This window comes from Narcine bancroftii, chromosome 1 (assembly GCF_036971445.1).
Source record: "Narcine bancroftii isolate sNarBan1 chromosome 1, sNarBan1.hap1, whole genome shotgun sequence".
Lineage (NCBI taxonomy): Eukaryota > Metazoa > Chordata > Chondrichthyes > Torpediniformes > Narcinidae > Narcine > Narcine bancroftii.
Genome location: NC_091469.1, coordinates 200,287,436 through 200,307,988, shown reverse-complemented (window position 1 = coordinate 200,307,988; position 20,553 = coordinate 200,287,436). Strand labels below are relative to the sequence as shown.

At 40.0% G+C, this 20,553-nt stretch overlaps 1 protein-coding gene across 7 annotated transcripts in view; it reads left to right on the top strand.

Annotated features, from left to right (window-relative positions):
* mvb12ba (multivesicular body subunit 12Ba) overlaps positions 1-20,553 on the top strand; it is a 287,792-nt gene that overhangs the window by 41,906 nt on the left and 225,333 nt on the right. For all 7 annotated transcript variants that reach the window (XM_069888146.1, XM_069888144.1, XM_069888159.1 and 4 more), the window contains one exon: positions 15,798-15,920. In XM_069888146.1, the coding sequence (XP_069744247.1) occupies positions 15,798-15,920 (123 nt within the window). The remainder of the gene's footprint in view (positions 1-15,797; positions 15,921-20,553) is intronic.

Genomic DNA, 20,553 nt, shown 5'->3' with positions numbered 1-20,553 from the left:
CCAGTTTACCTACCTCGGCTGCACCATTTCATCTGATGCAAGGATCGACAAAGAGATAGACAACAGACTCGCCAAGGCAAATAGCGCCTTTGGAAGACTACACAAAATAGTCTGGAAAAACAACCACCTGAAGAAACACACAAAGATCAGCGTGTGCAGAGCCGTTGTCATACCCACACTCCTGTTCGGCTCCGAATCATGGGTCCTCTACCGGCATCACCTACGGCTCCTAGAACGCTTCCATCAGCGCTGTCTCCGCTCCATCCTCAACATTCATTGGAATGACTTCATCACCAACATCGAAGTACTCGAGCTGGCAGAGTCCGCAAGCATCGAATCCACACTGCTGAAGACCCAACTGCACTGGGTGGGTCACGTCTCCAGAATGGAGGACCATCGCCTTCCCAAGATCATGTTCTATGGCGAGCTCTCCACTGGCCACCGAGACAGAGGTGCACCAAAGAAGAGGTACAAGGACTGCTTAAAGAAATCTCTTGGTGCCTGTCACATTGACCACCGCCAGTGGGATGATATCGCCTCCAACCGTGCATCTTGGCGCCTCACAGTTCGGCGGGCAGCAACCTCCTTTGAAGAAGACCGCAGAGCCCACCTCACTGACAAAAGACAAAGGAGGAAAAACCCAACACCCAACCCCAACCAACCAATTTTCCCTTGCAACCGCTGCAACCGTGCCTGCCTGTCCCGCATCGGACTTGTCAGTCACCAACGAGCCTGCAGCAGACATGGACATACCCCTCCATAAATCTTCGTCCGCGAAGCCAAGCCAAAGAAAAGAAGACATAAAGAACACCGTTTGACCTGGGGAGTTTCTCCAGCACTTTTTGTTTACTTTGATTATAGAAGTGCTGACTTATTTTGGAGCTGTGACTTGGCTTTAGAAAGTCACGCAATTCTTGTGAGTGCAACTTTTTCCGGCAGGTGGTCCTAAACTTTACAGTAATCTTTTTCTGTGAAATCACTCAGCTTATTAAAAACCGAAACTCAAATTCTAAGATTTTTCATACATTGCATTAGTTGGAGCTCTGTTGTGCATTGGTGTTGCAGCAGACAGTACATCTGTCATCTTAATCATATAGTTTACCTGCTTGGGAAGTTAGATATATCTGTTGTTCATATTGTATTCTGAACAATTATTTCTTGCATGGTCTCATTTAATGAATGGAGTGCACAGAAATGAGCTATTATAGTTTTTTTTAACGCTTACACATACTCTAGAAAAATATTTAATAAGAACATGAGAAATAGGAGCAGGAATAGGTTTTCTGGCTCTTTGAACCTGCTCTGTCATTCAATAAGATTATAGCTATCAAAATTTATAATTCATATGAAAAATGTATGCAAGCGTCTTGTCAGAATGTAGTTATTTTTATAACTTGAAATAGTTGATAGTTTTATGAAGGGAATTTTTTTTTCCAAAATGTATTTTGGTGTGTTTACGAAATGAGCATTTTTAGAAATTGGAAATGTTTTTTGTTGCTTTTATGATCTATAAATATATTTTGCAATTCAGAAAGTTATCAATTGTGATTTTAAATGGTACCACAAGTTAAAATAAGCATTTTAAGGGGTGTGAACAAAGAGAAGCTGTAGGGACTTGTTGGGTCAGGCAACATCCATGGGTAAAATGTTCAGTCAACCCTTTGGGTTGAGGGACTTGATCAACTTTGACTCCAGCTTTTCTCGTTCACGAAGAATCCAGCATCTGAAGTTATTGTGTTTCTCTTTTCATTGAGTGTGATGTGGTTAAAGCTTGTCTTCAGTATCAGCTATATAGATAGTTAATTTGATTGAAAATAGTTTTTTTTTTAAAAAACTTCAAACAATGCATCTCTAATGCAGATCTAAAGTTCCTGCTTTAGGCAAAAATAAAGTCTACCCACAAATGCTGCTGTTGAGCTGTGCCAGATGGTTTACCATCAAATTAAAGTAGCATGTATTGGCATCAAGGAAAAAAGACAAACAAATCACATATAATCCAACGGAGATTAATGAAAACTTCAGAGAATTCTACGAACAATTATACCAAACTGAAAACGAAGGGAAAGAAGACAAAATAGATGAATTTTTAACTAAAATTGAACTACCAAAATTACAAATAGAGGAACAAAATAAATTAACAGAACCATTTGAAATAGTAGAAATACAAGAGATAATAAAAAAAACTACCAAATAATAAAACATCAGGAGAGAATGGATTCCCAATAGAATTCTATAAAATATTTAAAGATTTATTAATTCCTCCCCTCCTGGAAGTAATCAACCAGATTGATAAAACACAAAGCTTACCAGATTCATGCAAAACAGCAGTAATTACAGTAATACCAAAGACAGGGAAAGATCCACTCGCACCAGCGTCATATAGACCAATATCTTTACTTAACACAGATTATAAGATAATAGCTAAACTATTAGCAAACAGATTAGCCGACTATGTACCAAAAATAGTAAATCTAGACCAAACTGGATTTATTAAAAAAATACGAACAACAGACAATATTTGTAAATTTATTAACTTAATTCATGCAGTAGAAGGGAATAAAGCTCCAACAGTAGCAGTTGCTTTAGACACAGAGAAGGCCTTTGACAGAGTAGAATGGAATTATTTATTCAAAGTATTACAAAAATTCAGTTTACCAGAGAAGTATATTAATTGGATTAAAGCCATTGGCAAAAGTGACAGTAAATGGATATATATCAAAGCAATTTAACTTAAGCAGATCAACAAGGCAGGGATGCCCACTATCACCCTTATTGTTCGCGTTAGCTATAGAACCACTAGCAGAATTGATAAGAACAGAAAATAAAATAAAAGGAATATAAAATCAGTTTATTTGCAGATGACGTTATAGTATACTTAACAGAGCCAGAAATATCAATAAAAGAATTACATAAGATAAGAAATTGAAGGAATATGGAGAAGTGTCAGGTTACAAGATTAACGCAAATAAAAGTGAAGCAATGCCGATGAATAATGCAGATTTCTCAAAATTTAAGAAAGAATCACCATTCAGATGGCAAATGCAAGCAATACGATACCTAGGTATACAAATAAATAAAAACCTCGGCCATCTATATAAACTCAATTATTATCCACTAATGAAAAAATTACAGGACGACTTAGAGCATTGGAAAGACTTACCACTAACACTAATAGGAAGGATAAACTGTATTAAAATGAACATTTTACCAAGGATACAATACCTATTTCAGGCATTGCCAATACACTTGATGGAGAAATTCTTCAAGGAGTTAAAGAAATTAATAAGGAATTTTTTATGGAAAGGGGATAAACCGAGGATAGCACTAGATAAATTAACAGAATGGTATAAACAAGGAGGCTTACAACTGCCAAACTTTAAATATTATTATAGAGCCGCACAATTAAGATACCTATCAGATTTTTATCAAACAAGGGAAAAGCCAGATTGGACTAGATTAGAACTAGATAAAATAGGGGAGAAAATACCTGAACATATATAAATGGGATAAAAAATTGGTACAACGTAGGAATTCTCCAGTATTATATCATCTGCTTAATATTTGGAAGAAGATTCATGTAGAAAGGAATAAAACAAATTACCACTTACCAAAACTAATACTGACGCAAAATCAGATAATCCCTGTTACAATAGATAACCTTTCCTTTAGAGAATGGGAGAAAAAAGGGATCAAAAGAATAGAAAATTGCTTTTCAGGAAATAAATTATTATCCTTTGAACAAATGAAGGATAAATATAATATAACTCAAGATACAGTGTTGGCAGACTACCAACTGAAATCCTACTTGAAGGACAAATTGGGAAGCAGTCTGAGGTTACCAGAGGGAAGTAATTTTGAATATGTGATTACAGACACAATGATAATCAAAAAAATTTATAACAAATATGTATATTAAACTACAAGAAAAGGAGAATGAGGAAACAAATGGTAAAACTAAACAAAAATGGGAACAAGATTTAAACATAAAGATAAAGAAAGAAGCATGGGAGAAGTTATGCTCTGGAACTATGAGAAATACAATAAACACGAGGTTACGTATGATGCAATATATCTGGATACACAGGCTATACATTACATCTCAAAAGTTAAATAAATGGGACCCAACAGTATCTGACAGATGTTTTCGCTGTAAAAAGGAAATGGGAAAAACAATTCATGTAATTTGGACATGTGAGAAAGTGAAAAAATTTTAGGAAGATCTAAACCAGATATTAAATAAAATCACAAAAAGCAATATACCAAAAAACCCAGAGATCTTCCTCCTAAGTAACATAAAAAACAAAGAATTTGGACTTGATTTGGATGGTGCACAAAAAAGATTTGTTAGGATAGCCCTAGCTGTAGCAAAAAAAAGTATTATGTCAGCCTGGAAATTAGAAGATAACTTGAGAATACAACAATGGTATATAGAAATGAATAAATGTATTCCACTAGAAAAAATAACATATAATTTAAGAAATAATATTACAATATTTGTACAAATATGGGAGCCATACATGAAACACAATAGAGAAAACCTACCGGGGACATCTACCACCTAAAATGACAGAAGGAAAAGGAAATGAAAAGAATTGACTCAGTGGAACTTCTTGTTTATTTTTATTGAGTGACAACATTGTTTTGACGGATTTAATGTACCTTAGATTCTGAACTTTAAATTAATGGGAGGGGAGGTAGGGAGGGTGGAATGGGAAGAGGGAGGGGGGGAGAAAACGACACTGTATGTATTTGAAAAGAAAAATGTATGTATCTTGATCAATGTGATTTATAGAGTGAAAAAAAAATTAAAAAAAAATAAAAAAAAAGAAAGAATGGAAAAAAAATTAAAGTAGTATGTGTTTGATGATCATCAGTGGTGTACCTTCTGCCTTGAATCCTATTCTGTACATGTTCTCGTGTTGATGTCATGCTGTAAGTTCAGCTAAATCACAGCTTGTCAATTGCTGTCAACTTTTGCGTATCCCCTTGAAACTTTAATGTTTTCCAACCCTCCTGATTGGAGTTCAGAAGACCATGGGCAAACCTCAAAGCCCTAACCTAACATTTCTTTTACCTCTTAATTAGTTTTTGATTTCTCTAATGGGTTGCTACTACTTTCAGCAGCTTTTTCTTACATTTGCACAAGTATTGGTGTTTTTTTTTTGGCTTGAATTTGTGTGTGCTGCATATTTTCTATTAGTGAAGAAACGGAAGATTAGTGATTGCCCTCAAAGAAAATTTTACCAGATTAAATTGAAAAATGTCTGTTGAAGTTAGGATGAAAGAAAAAAAAAGTACGTAATATGAAATTAAAAAAAAAAGAGATGTATCATCTATAATTTGAGGAAAACTCTTGCTGAGATTGTTCTTGTGACCTGATTGATTAAACAAGGAGAATGTACTTTTAAGACCAGAATGACCAGAATTAGGCCATTCACCCCTTTGAGTCTGCTCTGCTATTCAAATCATTATGGCTGATATTTTTTTCCTCTTAACCCCATTCTCCTGCCTTCTCCCCATAACCTTTGACACCCTTAAATCAAGAACTTACCATCCTTTGCTTTAAAAATACTCAAATGATTTGGCCTCCACAGCTGACAATAGGAATTAATTCCACAGATTTTTACCGTCCTGTGGCTGAAGAAATTTCTCATCTTTGTTCTAAATGGATGACCTTTTATTTTGAGACTGTGCCCTCTGGTCCAAGACTCTCCCACAATTGGAACTATATTCTCCATGTTCATGCTATCTAACCCTTTCAATATTTGGTATACTTCAATCAGAATCCCCCTCCCCTTTCATCCTTTTAAACTTCAGCTTAGTAACTGCGTCGTAATGAACTTTGTGTACTTTGACAGCTTTTCGTTATAAATTGCTAGACTGTGTAATGTTGTATAGAAGTAACCCTATATTGCGAGATTAGCTTTTATATGATTGATGTCTCTGTGATATTCAATTCAAAAAAGAGTTTACCGTCGTAACAAGTTGATTCCACTGTCACTCTGACACAGTTTTTATGAAGTGATACGTTTGTGGAATTAATTGTCCAATAAGTAGGTAATAGTTAATATGATTGTTTTGGAAGATTGAAGATTCAGATGAATTAAAAATGGACAATTCAGACAAATGTTGTATTTTTTGAGCCATTTTAACATTATTAACCCTACTGCGCTGGGTGGGTCACGTCTCCAGAATGGAGAACCATCGCCTTCCCAAGATCGTGTTCTATGGCGAGCTCTCCACTGGCCACTGAGACAGAGGTGCACCAAAGAAGAGGTACAAGGACTGCTTAAAGAAATCTTTTGGTGCCTGCCACCTTGACCACCACCAGTGGGCTGATCTCGCCTCCAACCGTGCATCTTGGGGCCTCACATTTCGGCGGGCAGCAACCTCCTTTGAAGAAGACTGCAAAGCCCACCTCACTGACAAAAGACAAAGGAGGAAACACCCAACCCCAACCCACCAATTTTCCCTTGCAACCGCTGCAACCGTGCCTGCTTGTCCCGCATCGGACTTGTCAGTCACCAACGAGCCTGCAGCAGACGTGGACATACCCCTCCATAAATCTTTGTCCATGAAGCCAAACCAAAGAAAAAAAAGAAAGAAGAAAATTAAATATTGTTATAAACACAAGAAAGCCAAAAACTGCCTCTTGTTTTAAAATTAGATCTAACTTCTCAGTCTTGACTGTGTTGTACCAAAATGAGAGTTCCTTATTTTAAACTGAAACACTTGTATAATCAGAAGGATGTGATCAGGGTATCAACATGATTTTGAATATCTCTTTGTTCATTAAGTTTTATCTTGTGCCATAGAAAGGACTTACACTGGGCCTAATGTTAAATTGCCAAGACTAAATACTTCATGAAATAATGGCACCATTCTTTATCACATATCTCAAGAATCTGTTTTACAGCTGATAGTTGCTCTCCTAACTACAGATATTGTGAGAGATAAAAATATGTTGTTCATGGCGACTACAATCTGCTGTGGTGGAATACAATCTGATAAAATGGGCAGTTATTATTGTTAGGTAATTACAGTTTATTGGTTGTTAAGGGTGTTTCATTTTTCCTGTTTAAAATTCAGTGGGAGGTTTAGGGGATGCGTTTCATAAAGCATCCTTCTACATCAAAGGATAACTTGGAGCAATTCTGGTCTCAACATGCTTGCAAGCAGTCATGAACTAGGTGACGTTTTGAAAGTTGCCTCTAATGGTATCATTCAAACATTATGGAATTATTATCTGCTTGATATTGATATGTAAATTTTCAACAACTGTCTTTGTAATATTCAGAAATTGTCCAAATGAAAGTTTTTTTTGTTAAATAATTAGCTACTTGTTTGAGTACTTGAAAAGATATTTCTTGATGTGTGGATTATCTCTTTAGTATGAAGTTTTTGATGCAGTGAGAGAATCTTGTCACGCAGTGAAGTCATATTCTTTTCGAGAAACAAAAGTTGTGGATGCTGGAATCTTGAGCAGAATCTGGAGGAGCTCAGCTTGTCAGATAGCATCCATGGGTAGAAATGGCCAGTCGACTTCTCCTGTCAAACCCTCTATCTAACTGCATTGTTGTGTTGATTGAGTTAACTTTTAGGTAGATAGAACCAAACAAGTTACCATATTTCTAATAATTTGCTGATCAGAATGAGAATGTTTAAAGGAAAGTGTGAATACTACTTAAAATATTTTCCAAAATGTGTGTGAACTGTTTGTTATTTCAATCCTGTTCATGATATTTGAGTTTGTGACTTCCTTCCTCATCTCCATACTAAAACATACTTTCTTAGTGTTAAGTCTAAGCTGTAATTGTCAGAGTTGTGGAAAATGTGTTTCATGGACACTTTGGATTCAGTCTTTCACACTAGCACTTGAAAGTTGGAATTAACCAATAATTTACCAGTTCACCTGCCAATGTGAATGCTCAGGGGGGTGGGGTCCAAATGGACCTGGGAATTAACTGCCTAGGGAGATAGTATCATTACTGGTTCATTTTGAATTGGCTCCAGTGTGAACAACTGTCCCGGTGTGCTGGGTTTTGGAAGATTGAAGTGAAGTGCTGTTCTTGCATGCACGCAGGAACGTAAAGAAAACAAAAGATATTCTTACAAATAACATGACTGATTTAAAAATAAGCTAGTATTCAATTTGGTGAATTTGCAATCCTGATCAATGTATTATGATCTTGTATTTAAACAAAATTAATCGTGCCTAAATTAAAACATAATTAAGCATTATGTTCAGCACAGTATGAGCTCTTCAGCCCATGATGTTGTGCTGTCCTATATAAACCTTCTCCAGTATCAGAAAATTGTAGTGGGAATAAAACACACATGAATAAAAGAACATAGGAAGATATGCGCACAATTTATAAAGGAGCATTGGAAAATAGGAGCGGTAATAAAATACAAGTATAAAAGAATGTGGGAAAATATGTACACTAATTAAACAACTGAATTAAAGTATACTTCAAAAATCTATTTTTGCTTGCAGCAAGAATGCGCCCAACTAAATTTGAGATTCATCATCTTTATTGTTTGTTATTTTCTTTATTGATTTTATCTGCTTCATTATCCTCCTGCTGTTGGGTGTTTGTGGGGTAAGGGTGTATGTGTTTGGGGGGGGGGGGTTGTTGCATATGTGAAGGTGCTTGTGGGGGGAGGTTGCGTATATGGGGAGGTTATGTATATGGGGAGGTTGCATATATGGGGGTGCGTGTGGGGGCATATGTGTGCCAATATTTTTTTACCCTTCTGCTCCACACACCTGGAGAGTGAGGGGCTGGGGTGAAGTGTGAGCAGTGGCGTATCTAGGGAAAATGGTGCCTATGGCAAGCACTGAAATTTTGCCTCTCCTGCTGGAGATATGGCATGCAGAGCTGGGGGTCGGGGTGAGAAGGTGGGGATTGGAGAGGGAGACTGATCGATCTATGCCTATGGCAGGCCGAGAGTTCCAACAGCAGTGCCGTTAGCCCCTTCCTGGCCTAAAGCCACATCCTCAGAGGTTCCTGCATTCAGGACATTCTGCTGGCTGATTACACCCCCGGCACCAACCCAGCCAGATGCCAGTGCACTATTGTTGCCATCTTTAACTTTACCTTCTGCGACCATGGTGACTGCGGTTTCAACAATTCAGCCACCCCTGACCAGAAATTTCCTGCTAAGTTTCTCTGCATCCTGGAACCTTGAACCCCAACCTCCCACCCCCCTCCCCGGTGGGGCTGGGAGAATCCCTGACGTCCTCCTCCCCCACGTGGGGCCCGGAGAATCCCCGAGACTCCTCACCTCACGGGGACCGGAGAATTCCAAGAACTGACCCCACCCAAGCGGGGCCGGGGGAATCCCTGTGATCCACCCACCACCGCCGGTCACTCCCGCACATGTGACATGTGCGAACTACTCGAGAGTGAGGTGTATAGAGCACTGCCTGCGAGAACGTAATACGTCACTGCTAGAAGTTGGGTCCCCCTTTGCTCAGCAATGCGGTGTAGGCAATGTGAAAGGGTGCATGGAACCAGGTTTTTTTGCTTCAGTGTGAACAGCCCTACCAATATTTCAAAATGGGTCATTCACATTCAATTTAGTGAGTTGCCAATGTGAAAGGGATGTCAGCAGTCACTGTTAAGCAGAATGACTTCCTCTATTTGTACTCACGTGTAACTTTGGTATTGTGATATCATCCGAGATATTGGGACTGGATGTAGGCTCTTCACTTGTACCTCATCTGTGCCAAGTTAGCTTGGCACAAACTAAGGTGAGCTACTTCATGTTACAGATGAAGTGAAGTGATAGGATTGGAATTGCTCAGTTCAATCTGTATTGTTTATTTGTATCTTTGTAATTGTAACAAATAGAAGCCATTGTAGCGGCACACATCAGGACATAGCCGAAACGGCTCCACACTGTTACAGCTGAGGCAGTGGATCAGCCGTGTCAAAATGGCGCCGCTAGGTGCATCTTCCCCCATCCTCAAATTGGCCTCGCGCGTTCACTCGGCTGCATTGTGTCGTCACCGCCCGCGCATGGGCAGGACTTGCTGGCAGCCTTATAAGACGCAGCATGGGCTTTTCAAAAATAAACTGTTGGAAGTGCAAGCAACTTAGTGTGTAGTCTCCTTATTTCACTTCCCTTAGTAGCAACCGCTACATTGGTGACCCCGACGAGCCCAGACGATTCTGGACTTTAAACCCTGGATGCTGCAGCAGTCAATCCAGTGGCTATGAAATTGCCAACTTTCTGGATGTTTTGCCCACACACTTGGTTCGGGCAAGCGGAAGCGCAATTTCACATCCAGCAGATGACAATGTTTTACCATGTTGTCAGCTCCCTTGACCAAGAGACCACACCCAGGGATGACAACCTGATACACGACCCTCCAGAGGAAGGTAAATACCCAGCCTCAATAAACTCCTCCTGAGTACTTTTGGCCTGTCCAGACGACAGTGCTTCCAGGCTTATATACCTAGATGGCTTAGGAGACAGAGCACCATCTGCCCTTATGGATGAAATGCTCGCACTAGCAGAGGGCCACAAGCTGTGTCTCATGTTTGAACAGGCTTTCCTGGAACAGATGACATACAGCTGCTGTTGGCGGACAAAGATTTCTCAGACTCGCGTAAGGTCAAGGTCAGAGTAGACGTTCTATGGCACACAAAATGCAAAAGCGAGTCCACCATGAACCAGTTGACTCAGTTTGAGCTTATACTTGACATTGTGGACCCACTACCTGTCTCACGCATTGGATTGCGAGGTTTGGGATACCAGCTCATATTACCACCAATAGTGGGGCCCAGTTTACATAGGCATTGTGGACACAGCTAGCAATTGTCTTGGGCATTAAGCTGCCCCACACCATCGCCTACCACCCACAATCCAATGGCCTCGTCAAACGCTTCCACTGCCTCCTGAAGTCAGCTCTCATGGCCTGTTTAACCAGTCCCAACTGGGTGGATGAGCTCCCCTGGGTCCTCCTGGGCATCCAAACGGCACCCAAAGAGGACCTGCAGGCCTCCTCCATGGAATTGGTGCCCTATTAATTCTGCCAGGTGAATTCTTCCCACTGTCCCAAGATTTGGATGCCGAGGGGAGAGCAGCATTGCAGAAACTACTGGACAGGTTAGTCTCCTTCACAATCCTCCACCCTCACACCACTTGCGCTGGTCTGCGTCCATTCCTCAGCATTTATTAACCGCAGTCTTTGTTTTTGTCTGCTGTGGACCTCATTCCGCTTCCCTCCAATGACCCTATGAGGGCCCATACAAAGTCCTACACAGCATGGGCAAAACCTACACATTGGACATTGGGGGTAGAAAGGAACTGTTCACAACTGACCGGCTGAAGCCCACACATCTCGACCTCAGTCAGCTGGTTGTGTCAGTGCAACCCAAGCAGTGGGGATGACCTCCCAAATGTCTGGCCCCACTGCGCTCAGGGGTCACAGGATGCTAGAGCTGATTCTGGGGGGGGGGGGGGGGAGTTGTTTGGCGGTACACATCGAGATGCAGGTGAACTAGCTCTGCATTGTTACGGCTGCAGCAGCGTCAAGATGGCGCCACTAGGCACATCTCCCGTGCTCAGACGGGCTGCTCACTCGGCTGATTTGTAAAGTCACTGCCTACACCTTATTAGGTGCAGTGCAGGCTTTTCAAAAATAAACTGTTGGAAGTGTAAGGGATTTACAGTAGGCTTTTTCAGGTGCATTCTACACTAAGAATGTGCCTGAAGAAACAGAAGCGGCCCTTTAAATTGCCATTCAGATGGCAGCGTTTAATGCGCAACGCTGGCCACATGAAGGACACAACTGCACAGGATGCGGCTCTGAGCACACTGCGGCTCCTGCCCAGTGTCAGCTGTGATCAACAGCCTGACCCTTTAACATCCCCTTTCAGCCTGCTGCATTCAGGTGGCTGGGGGAGCCATTGAGCTGAGCTGATTATCCCTCTCGGAGGAGAGTTATGTAGCTCTCCTCAAGAGCGCCTCCTGCATATTCAGGTGGCCTCAAAACAGCCGCATATTGCCTAAACATGGCCCCCTGAAAGTACCTAGTGTGTAATCTCCTTATTTTACTTCCCTTAGTAGCTACCGCTAGCTTAAACCGAGGAATCTTGCATTCTCCACTACAGTTATAGAATTACTCTTGAAAAAGTTGGAAGCTTTTCTCATCTCTGACCAGATTTTGACAAAGATTTGACACTGTGTCAAAAACCACTTCCCTTGCAGTTGGAGGAGATCAAAGTGGTTCTTGTATAAAACCAAAGACCATGTACTGAGACAAACTAAGACCAAGTAATTTTCCTTGAGCATTTTTGTCATTTTTCATGCACGATTCCTCTTTCTTTATATAAAACAAAAATTTTGGAGGCAGTATACCATCCTTTTAAAGTACAAAATGAAAATTGTACTGATTTGAACCAAGCAATTCCAATTATATCTTTTGCTCTCTGTTTTATTTTGACCTTAATGCAAAGCAATTCACAATCCAAATTGCACGTTATCTTGCCCAGTGCCGAGCAATCTTGGTCCAGATGTGAAATGCAAATGTCCAGCCCCAGTTTACAACATTGTACAAATGGAGGAAGAAACTGGAGATGAAGTGGAAATCCAGAAGTACTAAACTTAGTTCCAAATGAATGCTCAGAGACAAAATATAAATAGAGTGCCATCATGTAGAGCAGCGATTCTCAATAAGGGTTGGGAGGAGAGCACCCCTTCTCAATAAGAGTTGGGAGGAGTGCAGTCATTCTCAATAAGAGTTGGGAGGAGAGCAGCCATTCTCAATAAGGGTTGGGGGGGAGGGGGAAAGGAAAAGACACAGCACATTTATGGGGGAGGGGCCACAGACTGAAATCATTTAAATATTTTTGTTTTATGTATGGTCGGTAGGAGAGAAGTATGGAAGAAATCAACTAAACTTGATTGGTTCATAGGGAAGGGGGCCCATAAACATTGTGCAGAGTCCTAAAGGGGGCATAGTTAACATAAAAGTTCAGAGTGGCTAATGTAGAGCACACATTTGGGTAGAAGAATGTTTTAATTTGAGCCTGGGGGGGACTACTCTCCACTTACCATCGATGACTCCACTCACGAGGTAGTCAAGAGCACCAAATTCCTTAGCATGCACCTGGCAGAGGATCTCTCCATGTCCACCAACACCAGATCTATTGCCAAGAAGGCCCAACAACACCTTTACTTCCTGCAGAGGTTGAAGAAAGTACAGCTTCCACCCTCCACCCTCACTACATGAGAGATCCTATGTAACAGGTTTGGGAACTGTATCATCTCAGAACGCAGTAAAGACTGTTGAGGGGGTTATTGGGGTCTCTCTCCCTGCCATTATGGATATTTATAACAGCCATTGTTTGCGGAAAGCCATACATATCGTGAAGGTCACCACACACCCCTCCCACAATCTGTTCTCCCTCCTGTCATCCGGGAAGACGTACCCTCACCACCAAACTGAGGGTTCTGAACTCTAGGGACGCAGGGCTAGCATATGCAAAATGATATTTAATGAGTGATATGTTATTTAAAAATTGTTTATAAGGTAATTTATCCATGTAAATAACCCAGTTCCATGGTCTGGAGAAACGCTATCTCACTTTCGCTGTATACTACAAGGTTTATGGTATAAACGACAAATAAACACGACTTGACTATACCTCTCATAATCTTGTAAACCTCTATCAAATCTCTCTCATTCTTCTTCGCTCCAAGGAATAAAGTCCTAACTTGTTTAATCTTTCCCTGTAACTCAACTCCTGAAGACCAGTCTCTGCACTCTTTCAATCTTACTGATAATCTTCCTGCAATCAGGTGACCAGAACTGCACACAATATTCCAAATTTGGCCTCACCAATGTCTTAAATAACTTCAACATAATACTCCAACTCCTATACTCAATACTTTGATTTATGAAGGCTAAGATGCCAAAAGCTTTCTTTACAACCCTGTCCACCTGCGATGCCACCTTCAGGGAACAATGAATCTGGATTCCAAGATCTCTTTGCTCCCAGGCAATCCTAGTGCCCTACCATTTACTGTATATATCCAACCTTGGTTTGCTCCTCCAAAATGCAACACGTCACACTTGCCTGCATTTAAACTCCATCTGCCAGTTACTGGTCCATTCTCCCAGTTGGTCCAGATCCCTCTGCAAGCTTTGAAAGCCTTCCTCGCTGTCCACAACACCTCCTATCTTAGTGTCATCTGCAAGCTTGCTGATCCAATTTACTGGATTATCATCCAGATCATTGATATAGACAACAAATAACAATGGTCCCAACACAAATCCCTGAGGCATACCACTAGTCACTGGCCTCCAGTCTGAGAAACAACCATCCACTACCCACTCTCTGTTTTCTCCCACACAGCCAATTTCGAATCCAGTTCACCTCGTGTCTTAACCTTCTGAACTAACCTAGTGGGCCTTACCTTCTTAGTAACTTCCTCAAAACTCTCTAAGGTTCGTGAAACACAACCTATCATGCAGAAAGCTGTGCTGTCTGCCCTTAATCAGCCCATGGCTGTCCAAATACCCATATATCCAATTTCTCAGAACTCCTTCCAATAATTTACCTACTACTGATGTCAGGCTCATTGGCCTATAATCACTTCATGAAATTAAATATTTTAAAATCTTTTTAAGCTAGGATAACCTTGCAGTTGTTGCGAATGCTAGAAGACTTGATCTTTGGGACAAACAGAAAGTCAACAAAGAATGATGTTTTGGTACTGATAATACATTAACCATTTTATTATGTCTAAGCTGATACGAAGTCAATTCTGTGGCTCTTATTACCAAACTGCAATTAAAATGATTTTAATTATTAATTCACTTTCAAAATATTGTTGTATAAAACATATATGTTTGAAAGGAATTATATTAGATTTTCTATTATTGACACATCTTTTGTGTATAAGTGGTGACTTACATTACTATGCTTCTCTGCTTTCTATTAATGGAAAAGTCGTACTTTTTTTGCTTTCTTTCATTTTTATTGACTTCAGGCAAATGTGCTTTGACTATATTGATTCCTTTTTATTAAAACTGAAAAGCAAATAATATGGCAAAATGTCATACTCTGATGGGTCTTTTTGCTAAGTGATATCTGTTTTTACGGTGAATCTTGGGAAAATGCAAGGGCCTATTTTGACTGAGCTGCAGAGACTTGGCCACACCAAAACAATATAAATGTGCATGATTGCAGAACTTTAGCTAGGTTTTATCTTTTACTCTTCCTGTGTCATTTGAAGTTATCATTTTGTACACTTTTGGATCAATTTAGATTTTTAAGTGAATTATAATACAGTACTTGAATTTCTTCTCTTTTTTACCAATAGTTAAAAACAAATTAATTTTTTACATATAGAAAAGGATTACATTAGAAATATTTTGGAGCAACTGCATGATTTATTGCTAATGTGCAAGAATGAAGACCTTGTGATGCCTTACGAGGCCTTTTATTTTGCGATGACCCAATGCTCTAGCTAATGAACTTGTGACATGAAGCTTAGATCGGTGTAACTGTATTCACTGTTTCCCCAATGAGACATTCAGGGAAACCTTAATCTTTTGAATCACGGGTACTATTTTGCAGATTTCTGTGGTTAAGTTGTTGCGTAGCTGATTCAAAATTTTCACTGAAACCAAAGAATTGGGTACTGATAATTTATGATTAGTGGTTGGTACCTGTGCACATGAATTTGTTTTGGGTAGTTCATATTTATTAAAGAATGTATAATTTTACTTTTCTTTCCTCTTTTCTACCCTGCCCCCTCCCCTCCCCCCTCTCCAGAGTCGCTCAATGATGCCTGAAATATGGGATCTGTCTGAAGCTTTGCAAGATTTATCCATGGATCCAATTACAGGTGTTGGAGTGGTTGCTTCACGATATCGGGCACCTGCCAGTTATGAAGTAGTATGTACCATATCAGATTCTGAAATCTTCCAATCTCCCTTTGTGGATAGAATAGCATTTCTGTAGAATACATGTACTTCAACTGCACTCCCTCTTTCCACCCAAAGTGAAGGGGCCATTTTAATTAAATTAGCCTGAACACACCCCACACCAACCATTTCTCTACAAATTTTTTTGGTATTACATTGCCATTTTCTGGTATTGATAAAATCTTCAGAACTTTTGAATTTGTTCAGTTGACTATTTGCATGGATAGGATGTGTTAAATTGGATTATAGTAAGGGTTTGTCAAGATTATTGTTTAGTTTTCAGACTTGTCACTTCATTCTTTTAGTTTTTGTTTCTTGTCTCAAGCTTTCCCCTTAAGCACAACAAATGATGAAACCAACATTACTCCCTGAAAACTGTGTCTAATTTGTAAGTTTAAAAAAACACTAGCAAAAAATATAATTACTGGTTTAATTTCATTCTTCACTGTGATTTTAAATGCCCAATAAATACCAAGAAAATAGGCATAATCCTCACATTTTATTTTTTTTTAAATGAGCAAGTCTTTGATTTTCTTTAAACAGTTTGTGTACTTACATTTACCATAATAGATATCTGTAGAATGAGCTACAAGGCTATAATTTTCTTGAGCACCCCAGGCAACAATTCTCAGCTGTTTTAGCTTCACTTCCAAGTTTGTGTGCCATCCCTTTCAAATTACAGTCTCTTAATTTTCTTCTCAAATGTGCATTCTTCCATGGGTTATGATAAGAACATTGAAACTATTATAGGCTAGCAGGATACCTGGCGTTGCCTGGGAAATAAAACACTCAGTTGTTGACTACATACCTGCACCTTGCCTGTCTGGAGGCCTGAGCACTGAGACAGGCGTATCACTGCTGTTTTGTTTTCTGCTGCCTGCTCCTTGTTTGTCTGGAGCCCTGAGCACTGAGACAGGCGCATGGCTGCCGTTTTGTTTCCTTCTGCCTGCTCCTTGCATGTCTGGAAGCATCAACAATGAGGCTAGACTGATATTCTTCTGCTGCCTCTTGCTTTCTCCTTTGTCTAACTTTACGGGCTTGTGAAGAGCTTCTGTTTATGTTGTTTCACTTTTTTGGGCCCATATTGAACTAATTGACCTTCATATGACCTTAAAGGTTAAATTTAATGTGGTCATGACATTCAGCATAAAAAGTTACCCCTACAGAATCTCCTTGGACATTTCTAGAGTGCTCCATATTGATTTGCATGGAGAACAGACATGCATAAATATATATAGATTATTTAACTGTACTGTCTTGACTTTTGTGAAGGTTCTGCCTGGACCTATCTTACAGATTTTTTTAAATCTAAGTATATCGTTTGAGAAAACATTTGACCTAGTTGTATTACTTTTGAATACAGTAGTCTAATGCTTTATTGAGGCTTCTCCTATGCTTCTGAACTACTGTCTCTATCCTATTATGTTTTCATCAGTTTTCAGTTTCACCCTCTGTACGCTGAACCATGCCAATGGCAACTTCTATGACCTCCCAACTTGTGGATCTTCACTTCAATGGTCTTAGTGACAAATGGGCATCCCGTCTCATTACATCCTTTGAACCATTAACTGGCTTTCTTTTGTGTTCACCAAATTTTATTTGGCGTAGGTGCTTGGCTGAGGAACCAGTGGTGCAAAGCTACCATCTGTGGGTTCATGATTGAAACCCAATTCAAATCCCATTTGATCCTGCTGTGTTCCTAGTATTTGATGCTTCCATTCTTCTGATGCTTCTGGAGTCCTCAAGAAGCTGTGGTAACATGGAGATCAAATGGGAATTGTGTTGGCCTATTAGTTGTCCTATTTATAACTCACATAAAGTTCATTAATTTATCATCCAATCATATAAGTACAACCTGATGAAATAGTGTTTTCCGGTCCATGGTGCAACACATTGCAAACACATGTACAAACTTAACGCACATATAGACAAATGATACTTGTGCACATTATGTATATACAAATATAAAAATAAAGAAATATTAGTTAAATAAATAGTTGAATCACATAGGGTTTGTTTGAGCAGTTTATCAGTTGTTCAGTAGTCTCACTGCCCATGGAAAGAAAGCTGTTTCTCAGCCTGGTGGTTTCTGGCTCTGACACTTGTAACACTCTTTCCCAATGTGAGTAGGCGGGAGATGCTCTATACAAGGTGGATGGGATCAAGGGAAGATGTTCTGAGTTAGCATTGCATAAATTTCTCAAGGCAGTGCCTTTGACTCTTAGTTTTGGAAGTTTTACATTTCAATGCAGATGATGCAATTTTGAATAAGGTTTAGCGCTACTGTGCATTTTTTTTAGATTAATGAGTTGGTTTAAAGATGGACAAGAATTTTCAATGCAATCCCAGTTCAATGTTGAGGGATGTGACATTTGTCTCCCAGAGTGGATCCAATTACATAAAGAGAATGTGGCCAGGTTGTCCATCTTCCCAACTTGAATCTTCATTCTTTCCAATTTCTCCTTCCCCTGCAAGGGACCTTGTATTGCCTTAGGATATTTAGAACAGAAGCTCAGTTATAGATAGGTGTAGAGTGGTGCTAATGAGATTCTATGGGCCACTGGTGAGACACCATTTGGAGTACTGTGTACAATTTTGGGCCTCCTATCTTAGAAAGGATGTGATGCTGTTGGAGAGAGTGCAGAGGGGATTTACTAGGATGATTCCTGGAATGCAAGGGCTAGCATATGAGGAGAGTTTGGCAGCTCTTGGGTTGTATTTGTTGGAGTAAAGGAGAACTTGGGGGGGGGAATCTCATAGAGACATTTCGAATATTGAAAGGTTTTGACAGTGAATGCGGATAACTGTTTTCTTTGATGGGTGAATCGAGGACAAGGGGCCATAGTCTTAAAATTAGAAGTTATCCAATTAAAACAGAGAGGAGGAAGAACTTCTTTAGTTAGAGGGTCGTGGATCTGTGGAACTCACTACCACACAAAACATTGGAGGCCGGATCACTGGGAGTATTTAAACAGGAAATGGATAAGTATCTCATTAGTAGAGGTATCAAGGGATATGGGGAAAAGGCTGAAAATTGAAACTAGGTGTGAGCATAGTTTAGCTGTCACAGAACAGACTCGATGGGCCTAGTGGCCTGCTTTTGTTCCTTTATCTTGTGATCTATATAATTGTACTGTAGCTGATATTGGTGTACCTGACTTAGTTCTGGATACTTCAAACCTGGCTACATAACCAACTTGAGCACCAATTAGTATATTTTGCTCAATATAAAAGATCAGCAATGCAAAATATTAGTTTGTATGTTAAAAACTAAGAGTATATATTTATCTAGAAATTACATATGTCCCAGGGCACTTCAAATACAGCCATGGAAAAGGATCTGTGAAGGGAGAAATTAGAAAGGAATTTTGGGTCAAGAAAAATATTTTTTTAAGTGGTTTTTAAGGGAAATAAAGGGGGAAGTCAGTTAGCATTTGCCAGTATCGATGTAAAGTCTTTACTGGAAGAGACAGGCAATGTTAGGACAAGTTTGGTAGTTATTGTAATGGAAGCTATTGGGAAACTAAAGATGAACTCAATATTTACAAGTTATGAATGATTTGGTGAAGCAAGGTAAAGTGGAAGGAATCAAAATTTATGGTGGTATCTGGCAATGGCATTGGTCTTCCTAGTTTTTGACAACCAGATGCAAAGCAATGGGCTTGTGCTGGTTTCTGCACTGGCAGACTGGCACGATGAGATGGAAATGTGCAACTTGTCCTTGGCATTGTACATCATGGTTGATGTGCAAGGGAGAATGTGGAAAAATCCTGCTGATGAATAATAAGGCGAGTTTGAAGATCATTTGATTTGGTGAATAAAGTAGTTGATGAGGTGGCTGTGATTAGATGTGCAACAATGGTATTTCCTGCCATGGCAGCTGTGGAGGCCATGTTGTTGGGTGTATTTAAAGTTGACTTGACAACTATCTGAGAAGTCAGAGTATTAAAGGTTACCAGGAGAAGGCAGGGGAGTGGGAGAATGTATCAGGCCATGATGGAATAGCAGGGTGGCCTCGACAGGCGAAATGGCCTATTTTTGCTCCTATATTTTGTGGTTTTATGGTGTAAGGAAAGTATAGCCTCACAAAGTGTGGCACCAGTGGCGGATTAACTATTAGGCTGAATAGGCTGAAACCTAGGGGCCTGGAGGGTAAGAGGGCCCGAGCCCCTAAGCTTCAGCCTAAGGGGTAGCCTGGTCTTGGTTTATCATTTCACATTTACTGCATGGGTAAAGCCAGTGATTGTGGAGTGTGGGTCAGAGTTGGCATTGTGTCGTTGCATGATTGACATGCAAGGTGGTTTCAGGGAGCTGGCCGCAGTGGTATGAAGGTTTGTGGCATATGCGATCCTCCACCTTCCCATCAAACTATCCAATTCGATTGGAGAGATGTTAAAAATCTAATAGTTTGGTGGGAAAGTGGAGGATTGGGGGAACGGGGTTGAATCCCGCCTGTAATCTCCAGTATGTTGGATAACATTATAACAAGGAAGAGTTTAGGAGACCCCAAGACGAGTACGACACATCCTGGGCCGGCGCTCTGATTTAAAGTAATTGGTGTGAGAATTGCAAAGGGCTGCTAAGGATTTTATTTATTTCACGAA